Source organism: Salvelinus sp. IW2-2015, unplaced genomic scaffold (assembly GCF_002910315.2).
Source record: "Salvelinus sp. IW2-2015 unplaced genomic scaffold, ASM291031v2 Un_scaffold16609, whole genome shotgun sequence".
NCBI lineage: Eukaryota > Metazoa > Chordata > Actinopteri > Salmoniformes > Salmonidae > Salvelinus > Salvelinus sp. IW2-2015.
In genome coordinates this window covers 47907-64428 of record NW_019957671.1, presented here as the reverse complement: position 1 = coordinate 64428, position 16522 = coordinate 47907, and the positions used below count along the sequence as shown (strand labels likewise).

The window sequence follows — 16522 nt, the reverse complement described above, 5'->3', positions numbered from 1 at the left end:
GGGGTGTAATGACTGGGCTGTTGAAAATAGCAATGTTGATAAAGCGTTTCAATTAGACTTCGGCCTGTCAGTCATCGAATCTGTCAGTCATATACTATGCATACCTTTAACATTACAGAAGTGTAAATCAGTCAATTTGGCTTTAGTTTGGTTGTCGTGAGAAATCTAATGCAAGAGACTAATCCAGTAAGCATGACTTAAAAATTGGCACTTTTTCTTCATTGAATCATAGTTCCAGACAGGAGTACTTACTGTCCATGTGTTATAACCATTAGAAGCATTGGGCCCTAGTTACAGCCTATTTCAAATACATTTATTGGTTACATACGTTATTGCGGGTGTAGTGAAATACTTGTGGGAGCTAGAAGCACGGCTGCCCTATCTGTCAGCGCCATCTTAATAGCATAAGTACTATTTACTGGCATACATATGTTATCATGGTAGGCAATCCAGTTGAGATAGTCTCCCTTTAAAACTCCACGGTATTGATATATTGAAGCAATGTGCTAAAAAAGTGCAAGAATAAAAGCCAAGTTATTTTTCATATTTTTATTTATTTGGCCACCAGTTTTCACTTTTCCACGTCAAATTCAATGTGATGGAATGCGTTTGTTTCTAAGTCATTTCCCCCACCCCCTTGAACAGCTGCTGTTGAACCTCACCCCGGTCTGCCCTACTCAACCCTCCCATCCCAGCCAAACATCACAAAAACATTCACAACCTTGTCCCTGGACGTAAGAAGAAAAAAAAGCAGACTCACGCAATCACGCTTACACACCACCAGGCACACAAACATCTCCATGGGGACAAGAGCGTCAGTTAGAGCCAAAGCAAGAGGGATGGGGGCAGTACAGGTACGGTGGGGGTAGGGCTGTTGCACTGTTCCCCACCTCCCCAAAGACAACCAGGACAGAGACCGCTCTCAAGAGTCCCAAAACACAGTTCCTTTTAAGTATCCAACCCTTCCCACAGTAACCATGTGGAATCTGACGGCATAAACACAGTAGCCTGGTCTCAGATCTATTTGTGTCGTCTGGTCAAGACTATAGGAGTTGGCGAGACTGCACAAACAGATCTGGGTCCAGGCTATGAACACAGTGATACAAACAGAAACCGTCCTGGGCCTCCCCACAAATCCCAGGTTTAACAGAGTCAGAGGGCCAACTCTACCCCAGCTTAAAACTTTAGCTGGGCATTACTGGTATACACAGATTATTTAATGACAGATTTTAAAAAATATATATTGAATGAAAATACAATTAAATAAAACAAGCTAATTCCAAAGTATCTTTTTTCTTTCTTTAAAAAAAGTAAGTCAGTAGCCATGCTGAAATGAGGGAAACTGAACTGAAAAGCATGATTTGCAGACTTAGAGGGAATGAAGGCAGAGAGAGAGAAGAATACAGTGACCCTCAAGATTGGTCTCAGCTACAGATGCATATATTGCTTTCCAGGGGCCTCTGCTACATGGAACACATTGCTTCTTTATTTTGTTACTCTTTACAAAAAGACAATAGGATGGCCCCAAGTCCCCTGAGAGATCAGTCCATACATCCCACCATATAACACCTCTGGCCCTCAGAAAGCCTAGCAGAGGAACAAGAACATAAGTAGGCCCCCCCCCAAATCCCAAACCTAAAAACCAGCTACACCACAAAACTGCACCATCCTCACTGCGGCAGACTGGGGGAAAGTAATTCGACAAGAAATGACAGGTACATAACCCAATTTGTGGATCCAACTGGATATGTCAAGCACAGTATCTTAATGCCATTTTTAACATTTTGGCAATACAACGCCATCGTTTGATTGATGTGGAACGTTGGTAATGAAAAAAGCCGTTAAGACCACGAGGTGCCGTTCTGCTCTGTTGAGTTCCCATGACAAGGGGACAGACGAGTCCATGTGGTCCAGCGGGAGGGAGAAAGGGGATAGAGGTTGTCGAAGTGGCTTCAGGAGGGGGGCTGGCCGAGGGTCCTGCACACATCTGCAGACTGACTGAGGAGCAGTTAAAGGAGAAGTATTAGTGTTCACAGAACAGTGGTGGAAGTGATGGTGGTTGGTTGGTAAAAGGGGTGGGGGTTCGTCTCTCCTTCACCGGGTCTTATAACTCGTCATGGTCGCCACCGTCGGCGTCAGAATCACTGTCCGGTTCGTCCAGGTCTTCCATATCCTAGGAGGAGGAGAGAGGAGAGGGTCTTTAACACCTGCCTGGAGGAAGCCGCTCTCCGAGTCTGCCCTGACTGGGCATGCAGTTCTTGGGAGTAGAAAGCTTGGATGCTATACTGAACACTGTGGTGGGAGGATACTACGCAGCTCATTGTGTGTGGCTGTCCTGACACAAACCATATATGCTCAAATTTAAAAAAATGGGCAACATGACATGCTTGAAAGGTTGTTGGAGAAACCCATGTCCATCTATGGCGAAACATATGTACATATGAAAACAACCTAAGTACAAGACATATGTGGGGCACTGAGGTTTAACTGAAATGCCCATTCATCACTTTTGGCAGACCGCATGAACAAATACAGCATGGTAACCCAAACAGTATGTCATTAAAAATGAATAACACTTACTGTTTTTCTAACTTCGTATGTATATACTGCATTGTAGACAAGGCATATCCTATTTAACTAGTGCTGTACATATACTATTCTTCACATATCCATTTATCCAGCCATCTACACACAGTGCATTCAGAAAGTATTCAAACCCCTTTAACTATATTTTGTTACATTACAGCCTTATTCTAAAATGGATTAAAAAAAAAAAWTTCAACAAAGTACTGAGTAAAGGGTCTGAATACTTACATATGGGATTTCAGTTTATTTAAAAAAGAACATGCAAACATATCTAAAAACCTGTTTTTTGCTTTGTCATTATGGGGGGGAAATTATGTAATCTATTTTAGAATAAGGCAGTGATACAAAATGTGGAAAAGTCAAGGGGTCTGAATTCTTTCTGAATGCACTGCACATTCTATCCACATTGTCTATACATCACACAAACACTTCGGACTCAGACATTGCTCATCCTAATATTTATAGATTCCTTAAATCCATTATTTTACCTTTTAGATGTGTGTATTGTTAGATATTACTGCACTGTTGGAGCTGGGAACAAGCATTTTACTACATTCGCAATAACATCTGTTAAATATGTGTATGCAACCCAAAGAAATTTGAAATGACAGTCTTGCAAAGAAGCCATTCAGTCACAGCTGCCGGGGGGAGGGATACTGTTGACTGAGGATGTGGGGGTGAGGAAGGTGGGGTTGAGGATATTGACTTGCACGTTCGGACATGAGGTCTGGTCCCAAGGGAGAGCCTGGTAAACAGCGGCGACAGCTGCAGTGGGCATTAGCGACCGCAGTCGGGGAATGGTCTGCAATTAGACTTCTGAGAAGGGGGTGTGGTAGGTGGGGTGTGTGGTAGTGGGATGAGGCCATTCAACTAGTTTGAGCTGGATCTCCAGTGGGTTTTGGATGCAGGCCCTGGTCTTAGCACCCAGCTAGGTGCCAGGGAAGGAGTGAAACCCCAACCGCATCTCAAAAAGCCACTAGGCTTTTTATTTTATTTTTTAGAAGCATTAGATAAAGATTACTGGCTCTTGTCATTTGGCTTCAAAATGGAGAGAAAAATCCCATCATTCCCTTGTGCAAGAAGTCTTGGATGATGGCATCATAAGGAACATGATTCAATTTCTCAAAATATCTTACTCCGTTTCGTGCATTACTTCATACACCTGGGCATTAGGGAATACCCTGGTATAAATTCTATTAGTCAGAATTATTACAATCTCAGGTCAGGATTTTGAGTGGGTAAGGTTTGTCATCTCCATCATTGATGACAGACATGGGCTGCTGGACTAATGACTGTCTCTGCCTTAATGGGTCATGTATTGAGCATGTCTGTCTGGCTGCCTGCTGTGCTTGAAGACCGAGTTCATGGAAGTCTTCGTCAGCTTGACCTACATCTCCACTAGACCCAGTGTCCTCCAGGTTGGATTGGAAAGTGAGATGGGGAAAGACACCAGACTTCAACACTGACAAATAAATACGTTTCTGGGGAGAATTCAATTGATCAGGATGCGTTGCACCAAAAGCTACACCTTCTCCAACATTGCTGCATTCTCCTGCCCTGTCCAGCAATGCATTACTCTTACTGGATAGGGGTTGGCTATAATTCAAACGCATCATTTTTTTGACAGTTTGAAAGCGGCCTTGAGCAACATTCACATTTCAGCGTGCACTTAGCATATGACCGTGTAAAAAATAAGTAATTGTGAAAAAGGTGGGCGTTTTCAGATCAAAACTGCAAGTAAAACGAATGGGCTTTGAAACGGTTTGCACGATTTCATTTTGACCGCATAGCAATGCCTTGCGGTTTACTGCAAATCTGTTATGCAAACATAATTGTAGTGTCTGCTTAAGCATGAAGACAAACCGTTTATCATACCAATCCAAGGGGTGTACTTACATCAATCCCCTCATCCTCCTCTCCTTCCTCTCCAGCCGGTGCTCCGCCATCCTTGCCTCCGCTCTCCAGGAACTTGGTGAAGCCCTCCAGTGTCCTCTCACCATTGTAGTCGACCACCTGCATGGAAGAAAATCCCATGCATCAAATTTCTATAGGGATTCAAATACAAATTGATAATTCTCCTTTGCTTTTCCATCAGAAGAAAATGCTCTAACCAAGCAAGACTGACTGCATGCACCACCAACTATCAAATGTGGCAAAATTGGAGCTATAAAACCCCAAGAAAGTCCAGTGGTCCATTTGTCAAATAACTACTGAAATCTTATCCAAATGTCTAATTAATCAGATCAGCCTGTGGGGTCCCTCAACAACACGTGCTAATTTAAATCAGGAGCCAATAACCTTTCAGGCCTCCAGCCATGTTCAGATCTGTACCAATGAGCAGTCAAGAGGCGATGCACAACTATTGATGGATGAGAGAAGGCCAAAGGTGTGTTGTTTATGGCCCTTCTCGTTTATAGAACCAGTTACTATAGGACTGGTCTTGAGGACAGTCGCAGAGCTCTGCCTCCAGACCCATGTAGTCTTAGCCAGTCAGTTAATACAGAGCATAGTGAGCCAACAGACAGAGGCCGAGCCTGGGGCAACTCGTGCAGCTGCCCCCTTCCCTAGCCATCTCTGGCTCTGTCACAAGGAGGAATGGCTCAGGGTCASGGTTAACCCCAGGGCTCTTCGCAAGGGGAATACCAACACAAAGCTCCCGATTAAGGCTGCCAACCTTTTCCAGGAAGCTTTCTGTAGTTGACTGCTATGGGCTATAGTTCAGTAGGGTGGCTGGCATGCCTCTGGGGGGGGTGAGTGCCAGGGTGGTCTTTAAGAGCAGATGTGCATTTTGTCAGCTTGAATCGTGTTCTGAAGTGGTAAAATCTTAACCCTAACTACACTGCTAAACCTATTGCCTAACCTGAAATTAAAAAGCATTTTTTTAAATATAGCCAATTTTGACATTTCAGCTGGCCTATCTAATGGGAAATGCTCAGCTCTGCCTCCAAGACAAGACTCATGACAATAAATGCCAACCTGCTCTTTAAGAGCTGGGGTGAGGGTCTCAAGAGGATCCCAAGAACGCGAGGGCATTATCGGGCAGCCATAAAAAGAGGGGTTGGGTAGAAGTGGTAAACACCACCACAATGGCAGAGTCACTCAGAGGGCCAGCAGGCTTAGGTTTCTGCATGTGCGGCTGGCGCTGCTAAATCAACCCTCCTAGTGAGTGTGACAGCTACTTAACCTGATCATAATAACCGCACACCCACCTGCAATGCTGTGAAATGAAAGATGATATTTCAGTAGGGTGGATGGATGGCCAATAGCCATGCTTCTGAGATGTTTACCGAAAGAGTCAAAGCCCAGAATGGTTGTGCTACTAACCGACGGGGGATTCAATATTTCTCTTGCGAGGGCTTGGTTTTCAAAAGTGAGACACGTGCTCAAATGCCAGGCAATTTAACGCTGGCTATGTTGGGGAAATGAGCCAATTAAAAATAAATGGTCATGTTATCCAAAAGTGGAATTAGACCTTGGCCATTCCAAAAGGGGGTTGTAGTGATGCAATAATCTCATCACATTTGGGTATATAGCAGAGCCCCTCCGTCTCACCTCAAACTCCATCCCCTAGTGTGGGACAGAGGAACTGACCAGCCGAGGACCATGTCAATGAAAACGTTGTCATGATATACATTTGGGAGTCAACTGCCAACAGTTACAAATGGCTGCTAACACTGACAGACATTCCACCTCTTTTCAGTAGACTTACCTTGTGCTCATCGCCTGCGGGGAAGAACTTGAGTGTGGGGAAGCTGTGTACTTTGACTGTCTCGATCTCGTTGGCTGTGGAGTCCATCTTGGCCACGACGATATCGGCGCTGTCCTGGTACTTCTCTCCCAGTTTGGTCCAGATGGGGTCAAGCTGTTTGCAGTGGCCGCACCAGGGTGCATCTGCAGTGGGGTGAGCAGAGGAGCAGTCCGGGATAAGAACATTTTCATGTCCCATACAAGCTCATTGATCATCACCTGAATGCTTAGGCTGGTTATTGTATTGCATGATGTTACTTTGCCTTCCATTTGTATCCACAGTAGAAGTATCACGACATTGCAACAGCATGAATATAAATACTCACTGATGCACAGATACACCTGCGTGGAAAGCATAATGCACAGCTGTATCGGATCATTTATACAATGGAAAGTGACAGGAATAGGGGAATGGCTTGCCAACGGCCCATTAATTCAAGCCTGTGGGCTATAGTTGCCGAGGTTGGCAGTTAGGTTTACGACAGCTGTGCCTCCCTACAATGCCATCCTGCCCCGGCAACCCAAACACTGGGACACTTCAAACATGCAGAGAGAGCATGGCACATGCACCCCCAGCTAATCGCCCTCGCTCCCCTCAACCGGCTAGGAAATACCCTCCACAGTCGTACGAGAACCTGACTACCCCCCACGTCAGTGACCGTAAGCGACATTATATTAAAGCCCAGGGATGGAAAATTCCTCACTCTGGCTCACCACAACAGTGGAGGAAAGTTTAGTAGTTGTGAGCTATAAAAATCTCCTCCCGGGACTAAATTTATCCCAATGTTTCCTTACTCAGTCTTGGGTTACACATCAATTCGTGTGGAGGGCTGATGGAATGATCTTAGATCCCGGTCTCTTGTACATCTGCTGGGGCTTAGCGCAAAGGTGCATCGCCAGGGCTAGGAGAAAGACTCCGGTTTCGGTTTCAGACTCAGGACAGCTTCCCACCTCCCGTCCTCCCTCCACGTGGGCGGTGTAATCAAAAGAGCGCACCTCAAAATATATCAGGGCCATCGACCCCTGAAAAGTGAGCCTGTCGACCACCTGGGGCTTACATATGGTATTGATGAGAGAGGGTAGTACTTACAAAACTCAACGAAGACGTTCTTTTTGGGGTCGAAGACGACCTCCTCAAAGTTCTTGCCGACCAGGACTCTGACGGGGTTCTTGTCCCAGTCTTCAGGGATGTCCTGGCTCATGAGGTGGGGCTGTGGGGGGGAGACACGAAGAGGAGAGATTTACGATGGATTACATGACTTTTGCAAAACTAAGAATGAGCTGAATTATGTTAGTTCCAAACGAAGCAACACTTGATTCCCAAGTCATGAGGCAATCTCCTATAGAATGGGAATGATGCAAAACCTGCACAGCGCAGATACTCCCTCACACCAATAAAATAAATATGGAGTCTAACCAATACTTGCTAGTTCAGGTTTGTGATGCAGGCCCACAATTGGCTGTCTCCCTAAAAGTCCTAACAACTGGCACAGCATGTTAGCCTACATATGCACTTTCAAGCCACTGCCATTGACGCACAGCCATCGAGGCATGATGACTGCACTGCAGTGACCTAACAGTAAGAGAGACTGGTTCATCAATGTCTACAGTAGGGCACGGCTGTTCTCACCGTCTAGGCTGGGCTGTGGCCTACTGAACTTATCAGCAGTCAAGGGCACCCCAATGATCTAGAAAGCCCAGTAACAGCATAACCCTGTAATCTGAGTAACACTACGTCCTAAAACACACACACAGAGCATGTACACTTGGAATGTCTGTAGTCGGTTAGGCCAACACACACCTTGAGTTTTCCCTCGGTGAAGAGTGTGCAGAAGGCGACGATGTTGTCGGCAGTGATGGCCTCGCTCTCGGGCCTGTACTTGGTCATCTCATCCTCCAGCGTGATGAGGCGGATGGCAGGACACTCCTCCTTCTTCAGCCCAAAGAACTCCAGGATGCGCTGGTTGTCGTCCACCTCGCTGTCGATGAAGATGAACAGGATCTGGGGGAGGCGAGGAAGAGGATGAAATACGAGGCTTATGTATCTAGCCTTTAGTCTAGGTAGGTATTCTATGTACACTCCAGTACAGTCTCAATGGTACATACCGACAGTGCTGCACATGCAGTAAATGACTTTAAAGGCGCTGGATAAAAAAAAAATAACTCTCCCTTTCTCATAATAAATAGATCAGGAATAACGAGCACACTGCCTTTACTGGAGATAAGGGACAATGAATGAAGGTCGTCACTTTGAATCCGTTCAGTCTGGTCCACCCACCTTGCCCTTGAATCCCTCTGATGCCTTCTTGAACTCAACCATTTTGTCGTCGAAGTCGGCGGCAGTCTTGGGCACGAACATGAGGATGTGAGACTTGATTTCTCCTCCGAAGATCTTGGGGGCGGTCTGCGGAGAAAACAATGTCATGAAGCACGAATGTCATACACGGGGAACAAAGCTCAGGATATAAAACGCTTGTATTAAAGTTGTGGGAACGGCACTGAAGGTTCTCGTGACAGCCGTCATAGGGCCTTGGTGGGGATGAGGCTGTCGATAGATTCTGTAGCTTAGTGTGACAGAGGAGAGGGAGTTCATCTGGAAAAAGGTGTCTTTTCTGAGTGCTTGAGTGAGTGAGTCAGTGAGTGAGAGGATATTTGAGAGCACATCGGTACGAAGCACGGCCATTACCTGTTCGGTAAACTCGATAACCAGGGGCAGCTGGTTGGCCTTGATGAAGGCCAGCAGGTCAGCCTTGCTCAGCTCTCCGTCAAAGGTGTTACGACCCTCATCGAACTGTAGAGGAGAAGAAAGAAGGAAACATTAGTTGGAAGCCAAACACGTTAATACGTRACCAACTTTCCAGTTTAGTCCCATTTTATTATATTCTGCCTGTGAACTCCCCACAACCCAAACAGATTTACCAAACAAGCTCATTTGAATCCCTTTGGTAACCCCAGCTGAAGGAATCAACGTTAGGCTAAATGGGGTTTTATTGAGTGTTAAGAATAGCAGTACAGTGCCGGTCAGCCCTTACTGGTACACAAAGGGAAAGTTGGGAGACAGCAGGAGTGTGTGTGTCAAGGTTGAATTACACACACAGAGAGAAAGCAGACAATAGTGGGGTAGTATGATGACTGATGAGCAGGGGGCTTACCGGGCGATAAGACGGAGGAATCCCATCTATGTCTCATTAGAGATGGAGGGTTAAGCCTTTAAAATGACAGGCAGAAATCTAATGAATTGCGACGTGTAAAGGCCTGCCGTTAAGCTGGCCCTCCCTGACCACTGAAGGGCAATGATATAAAAAAGTAGGATAAAAAATATTCTCAGCAGATAGAGATGGAAACAGGTTGACAAGTGTGGTCTGGTCTACTCTTGTCCAGCCATGAAAATCCAAAGGCTTATGGGTGGCATCTGTTTTCAAATGTCAGATGGAATCTTACTTCTGCTGAATAGGAGCCAAATCCTAACTTGAGATCTAACACACATTTTCTCCCATAGACATCGGTGCCTTATTTCTCAAGTTTGATATTCAGCCATATGCCTCATACTGGAAGACTTTCAGACCATGTTTACAACTACTCAACCCAAACCCCCACTAGCGGCTGGCTTCTTTCCTTGTTGACCAGTGATGACTTATCAGGTGAAAGGAAGAATGTATTTGACATAACGTCTGATATCTATGAAAAGGCAGGAATGTGGCCATAACATGTCGCATAACAACTAATGGAAAGTCCATGTGGACTGTGACCTAGTTCAGCCCAGGTCCGTTTAATCTGACAAGATGTGGCTTGGCTTCGAAATACAGATATCCAATTACCACATCTGGCCCTTTTAAGTATCATTGTCATTTGAGGGAGGGGAGAGGTTAAGACCATTACATGTCGGAGCCAAATTTAATGACCAGTTGACCTTCCCTGTAAAATCTGAATTAAGAGGAATCCCTCATCTTGCTATTACCGGGGGAAATGCTTGTTCAAATTCCTTGCTCAAATTCCTCAGACAGAGACTTGAGTATGAAGGAAGAATCTCAGGGGGGCTAAATCAAAGAAAATAGCTTGCCCCTTCTTTTGAACTGTAAAGCACTGCACTTTATTTTAGAGACCAGCCAATGAGACTAGCAGGGAAACCCTATGACCTAATACAGTGGCTGCCACTAACCCATCAGTGATCATCTAGGCATGTCTAACTCGATGATCATAATTACACCATGATCAGGGTAGTAATTTTGAAAGAGATGAAAACATTTGCGTGATTCCGTCATAATGAATCTAAGTATTCGCTCCGTACCTTCTTGAAGAGGACCACGCCATCCTTGGACACCTCGTACTTGGAGAAGACGGCYTCGTTGGAGGTGATGCCGAACGGAACATCATCGACGGCATCTGCAGCATTCAGGAAAGCCTTGGCTCCCTCAGACTCGACATCCTGGAAGACGAAGAGACGCTTAGCTTAGATGCCATCATACATGAACCGTAAGACTCATTAATGATTAACACATGCCCATCTACGCCTTAATAACTCATTTGAACTGTGAGAATGATTTGTATGTATTTTTATTGAAAATAAGCCAAACCCATTGATCAGTACTGAAAAAGTGTGAAACAACTAGCCGTCTAGTGGGAAACGGGACTTAGTTGGCACTAAACTTTCCTTCAAAGAATTCCTACAGATTGACCTTGTAGTAGCACAGTGACCTTGCGCAGCTAGGCCAGAGTAGTAGGTCAGAGGTCATCGTCTCACCTTGAAGAAGCCGATGACTGCTACCTCGTTGTCGGCGATCATGGACTCCACCTCGGCGACCTCCCCCAGGGTGGTGGCGGCTGGTCCAGTGCGCTTCCTCAGCCAGTTGACGATGTCATCAGCCTGTCTGCCAGCTGCAGGAAGGGAACAACAGTTCTAGTAAGTCACTATGGCAGCGTTCAAACATTAATAATGTATGAGATTGATTCCCTACTTCCATTGTTTATTGTACTGTAATGTATTCACTGAGCAGACAAGGTTGCCCATGGTAAACAATACAAGAGAATGGCAAGCCTGCCTTCATGTTTCCTAATCATGTASAGATCAGAGATGACGGCAAGGGCGGACGCAAGGATGCATTTTGAATATTGGAACAGGGCCCAGGTCACATGAGCAGGGCTGGCTGAATAGAAACTAATGCTACGGGCCGCCACCGACAGATCAAACAATGCTTCAGGGTGAACAGGCAGAAAAGCAAATTTACTCTGCCACGACAGTGGTGTACTTGAGTAAACACAGCTACAAGTATTGCTACCATTATACTACTTGAATAGTCGTTATGAGGGACAAAGGACCATTTAAGACCTATCATTTAATAAAGTATTTCTTAACTGATTTGGTCACACCAGCCTTGTTACTGGTAGACAAAGGAAAAAGGTAGCTAGATTAGTTTGCCCCACCCGAGAAGACTTAAGCTCTCTAAGAACCAACGTGTCCCAATTAAGTGGACTGACTCATGATTAACCTGCACGTAATTCCAAAACGAGCCAATGACGCAACAGCGGAGCAACACCGCTGAGTGACGCTGTAGCCAGGCCAGACAGACACAGCTGGAGAAGGGATACTGTGGCCTTGTGAGTGCTCCGCTTTTAGCCCAGAGAGAGCGAGTGCTGGAAGTTAGGGCTGTCCCCCCCCCGCCCCCCCCTTAAAAAAGAAAAGAAAACGCAGCCAGTCAGTGAGCAAACGTGAGGAACTGCACATTGCCTGGCTGGGGGGATGGGAGGGAGAGAGCATGGATAGAATGTGTGGAGGAGGGAGGGGCCCCTTCATTTAGTCACAGTTATATGGGGAAGAGTGAATGGGCCATTGGCTAACACACACTTGGCTGATAAGATCACATTACCAGCATAAAAAAAGGTAGTACTTAGTGTCTGAGCCATCCTTCAGAAAATAATTATCTGATCATACACATGATCTATGCCTGATGATCATAACCGGACTACATGACACAGCTTATCACTTTGTTGGTAACAGTTGTCCCAGTCCCTGAGGTACTTTGGCATTGAGTAATTAGGTTGTTCCAGATTTAGTCATTGAGATCAATAACTTACAATAGAATCCTTTAGCAGTTGATAATCTTATTTGATATAATTGGTTATTTGAAATTCAAAAGAAATTTAGGGTAGAGCCTTGTCCAATTGAATTGAGAAAGTGAAAAACTGGGCTAAATTTGTAATGGCTATCCAAGTACACAGAAATAGCCCAGTTCTGCCTATGGACTCAGTCCACGATCATGTCAAGCGCAGTATATGGTGTAACAATGGCTGTGACGATTATGGAATTTTAGGTAACGATTAATTGTCATGCAAAGACACAGTTGTCATAGTTAAATTTTTTGTAAAAAAAAAAAAAGTGTAGCTTATAGACCAGTGCATTATAGGAAAATGAGTTACAACATACCTAATGAAAACACAGCTTTCGTGAACCCCCCCAGTCTGAAAAGCAAATGTTTTGACCGCTTGGAACTTTTGGAAATAAAGCTTCATCCCGGACGTGACATTCTGCTCATAAAATGAATAAACTTTATCCACTTCATGTAAAAACGAACTGCTATTGGGTGAACTACATCTCCTTAAATATGAAGTTGAACCCCATCCCTTCTCCTGAAATTAACGGGGTACGACGATTCTGATTAGTACTTTCTTTAGTTCACAGTTATTGGCGGTTATACGACAATCGTGCCAGCCCTAGCTGTAACATACATCACTCCACAACTCACCAGAGTACTCTTTGGGCGACTCCTTGTCTCCCCCCTTGAAGAACTTGATGGTAGGGTACCCCCGGACACCGTACTCCTGGGCCAGTTCTGCCTCCTCTGTGGCATCCACCTTGGCCAGGCGGATCTCTGAGCCCTCTGCCTTCAGCATGCTGGCAGCTTTGGCATACTCCGGGACCAGGGCCTTGCAGTGGCCACACCACGGGGCATCTGGAGCGAGAAGGAAATCATAGAAATAGAATTAGACCACACAGCTTCAGAGTTGAGAGATTCACACCGACGGGTGAAGTAGATGCAAATACTGTAGTGACTCTGTTGATATACTACGTTAACATGTGAGTGTTGCTACGTTTGGGCCGAAGGGATGATTTCTAATTACAAAATAAACACCAATATTGGTACAATGTTTGTATGGAGGGAGACTTGCGTATTTAGAATTTCCAGTTAAGTGAGCAAAACATTTACTTACAGTAGGCTATTTAGAGGGCGTGGAAAAACCTAATCCGGCAAGTTAGTTTTCAATGAGCTTACTGAAACGACTAGTCTTGGGCTATAACTAAAATAGTGAGAATGTTGCCTGAGAAGAGAGGTGGATTTCTAATCTGACTTCTAATGGAGGACATAGAATGGCTTGTAAAGGTTCTGAATGTATGAACCCTATGAAAAAACCCATGAAAGTTTGAACAAACTTAACCTATTGACTGCCTGTGATGGTGTGATTAATGGGCCTTGAGATGTCAAGATATCACCATAACCTTGACAAGTCTATTAAGCTTGGTTTTAAGTTCAAAGACCAAAGGATATTTCCTCAAATTATAAAACAGTTCTACAGCAAGTACTTTAACAAAATATATTTTTTTATCATCGTTTCAAAACTTAAATAAAAATGGGTTGGTGCGTTTTCATTGCAGTGTTTCTTAGTTTCAGTGGAGAAAAACCAAGTTCCATCAGCCAGGAGAGTTAAACAAAAGTTGAACAGATTATTGAACTTTGAAGTACACGTCAACTGAGCATCTCATCTAACCCTTCAGGTCCAGCCAGTCCGTGAGACACGTGAGCGAACAGTTTTTAGCCCTCCCCCACGTCGCTCATTGGAATGTCCGAGTCGTGGAGTTCTCCGATTGGTCTGTAGGCTTGTCAGCTAAAAGTTCAGAATAGCTCAGAGTTTGACAGTTGTAGCAGGACCAGCCTGCTGGTAACATCAACACTATTTATTAAAGAAACCCATTGCACTTAAGAAAAAGTGGAAACAACCAAGTTCATAAGCATTTAACAAATGTGTCYCAAAACCACTGCAGCAATTTATGTGAATGTCAGTAAACGTACATCAAAACTCCTAATCAAAACTCAAAGCTCCTAACTGAAACCGGAGTAGAAAGTCTGCATGACCAGGAAACGATATCTAGCAATCGAAACTCAAGTGGTGAATGAATCAAACCATACACGTCACTCTTGCAACTAATGGAGTCTGCTTGATGTATTCAAACGACTGAATGGTGTCATCACTCAAGAGATGCTTTGCCTGCACTGTTGCACATCTAAATCGTGCATGAAGTATTCTCTTGAGGGTACACAGAAGCACAAGCCATCCTTTGTAAGCTAAACAAACAATAAGCTGTAGTCACGTTATAAACTTCTAGATCTATGAAGCAACCAAGGCTGGTAAAGAAACCGGCACTTTCACCAACAAGAGAGGTCACAGACGAATGATACTCGGTTTTTTATTTATCAGTCCTGTGACGGCTAGACCYGATTCACTGAATGTTCAATTTGCCTGTGTGTCAGGTACACTAGCTAGATAGTTAGCTAAATGCAACAAAGTCCCGTACTAGTAAGGTTAATCAAATGTGCATTAACTAGTTACCGTCACTAGTTACAGTTAGCTAGCTGGGAATGACATTGCCTCAGATTCCTTCAAAATATGTAACGTTACTACTTGAAATTCAACGGCCAACAGTGCAATCAACAGTTAATGTATGAGACAGGCCTAACGTTAGTTAGTGAAATTGGTCGCTAACGTTTGCCCAGATAACAAATCAGGAACGCTAGCTAGAAGACGTTGGTATGCCATTCCACCTTCGCCGTAACTGAAGTGAAGCTGATAACACAGCTGCAAGCGAACTCCGCTAGCTAGCATAGATGCGTGAACAAATTAGCAGGCAAGCAAACAAGTTATGTTGTCTAAGCCTTTATATGATCAGGTAGTTTACTTACAGAATTCAACTAAGATGTTTGGGTGAGCTTTCAAAGCCTCCTCGAAATTACTTTTCTTCAGCACCAGAACATCATCTTCTTCGCCGATATCAGCCCGGCTTAAAACCGCCAGTGTGCATAGTAGAAACAACTTCAACATAGTTGCTGTAGACTGCGGTTTCTAACAGAAAATGTGTTCGTGCTACACGTGAATGGGCTACAGACTGAAAGTGGTGTATTTATGTATTTTCTCGTCTTACAGTTAGAACTGTAGCTTGTATGTTGTGTCTACCGCTACTAACGTCGTGGCATTACGCGCAGGAACCAGAAGGGTCAGCAGTAGTGCGCAGGCGCATTTATCAGCTTGAAAGCTGCTCGTGTTGAATTGTGACTGGACCACAGCTGAAGGTACCTGGAAGTGAATCCAATTTGMCAATGGATGTGTATTGAAATCGATTGCAATTCTTTGCGGTCACATTCTTGKTGATATTTCAGAATTGTTAACACAAATAACTAAAATGCCTTAGAATGAAGGCTTAAGGTTTTATGCAGAAAAGGTGTTGAAACAGTATAATATTCTGGGAGGAGATGGCAGATGGAATGGCGAATGATACCTTGCCGGTTATTAAAGACTGCAGTACATTTGTTTTCAGTTTGCATATTGTTTTGATATTCGGAGTTTGCTCGACAATACCTCTTCGACATAAGGTTCTAGGATGATTATGGTGATAGAGAGCAAGGTACAGAATTTATTCCTTCAATGGGGAAATATTAAGGGCGCTATATYGTCAATTCGTCATCTGCATTCGCCATGCAGCATTTACGGTGATACGGCCTCTGCAAAAGTCAGGACATTCATACTTCTTGCGCTTTGCAGAGCAGCATGGAGCTGTTGTGAAGGAAGTAGTCAAGGAAGTGATTTTGTCTTTATACAGGACTTCCCGCCCCCACCTACAGTCAACCAATCATGTCAATGCTTGCCTTTGGAGGCTCCGAATTGCGTCTCACCCTCCACAACCACATTTTTCAGATCAAGCATAAATTGGCTTTAAGAATGCCATGAACTCGACAGGCTGTATCCCCTTAATAATGCAGATGTCAGGTTGAGCATGGAGCGCCTTTAAGGGGCCGTCTTAAAACTGCAATCAGCCAAACTTGGTGTTTACAGAAACACTTAATTGTCTCAAATGATCTAGAGATCTTAGTCCCCCCCCCCCCACAACAATTCGATTTTTTAATGATTTTACATTAATATTTCT

General features: G+C 44.4%; 1 protein-coding gene across 1 annotated transcript; it reads right to left on the bottom strand.

Annotated features, from left to right (window-relative positions):
- Positions 1-1464: 1464 nt before the first annotated feature.
- On the bottom strand, positions 1465-15596 carry LOC112080953 (protein disulfide-isomerase). The gene is made up of 11 exons (XM_024146900.2): positions 15285-15596; positions 13074-13280; positions 11075-11208; positions 10622-10759; positions 9020-9124; positions 8612-8737; positions 8135-8335; positions 7424-7544; positions 6296-6477; positions 4483-4599; positions 1465-2173 (listed from the first exon to the last, which is right to left on the bottom strand). The coding sequence occupies exons 1-11, from the start codon at positions 15421-15423 to the stop codon at positions 2105-2107; spliced, it is 1539 nt and encodes a 512-aa protein (XP_024002668.1). The 5' UTR covers positions 15424-15596; the 3' UTR covers positions 1465-2104.
- Positions 15597-16522: the final 926 nt, after the last annotated feature.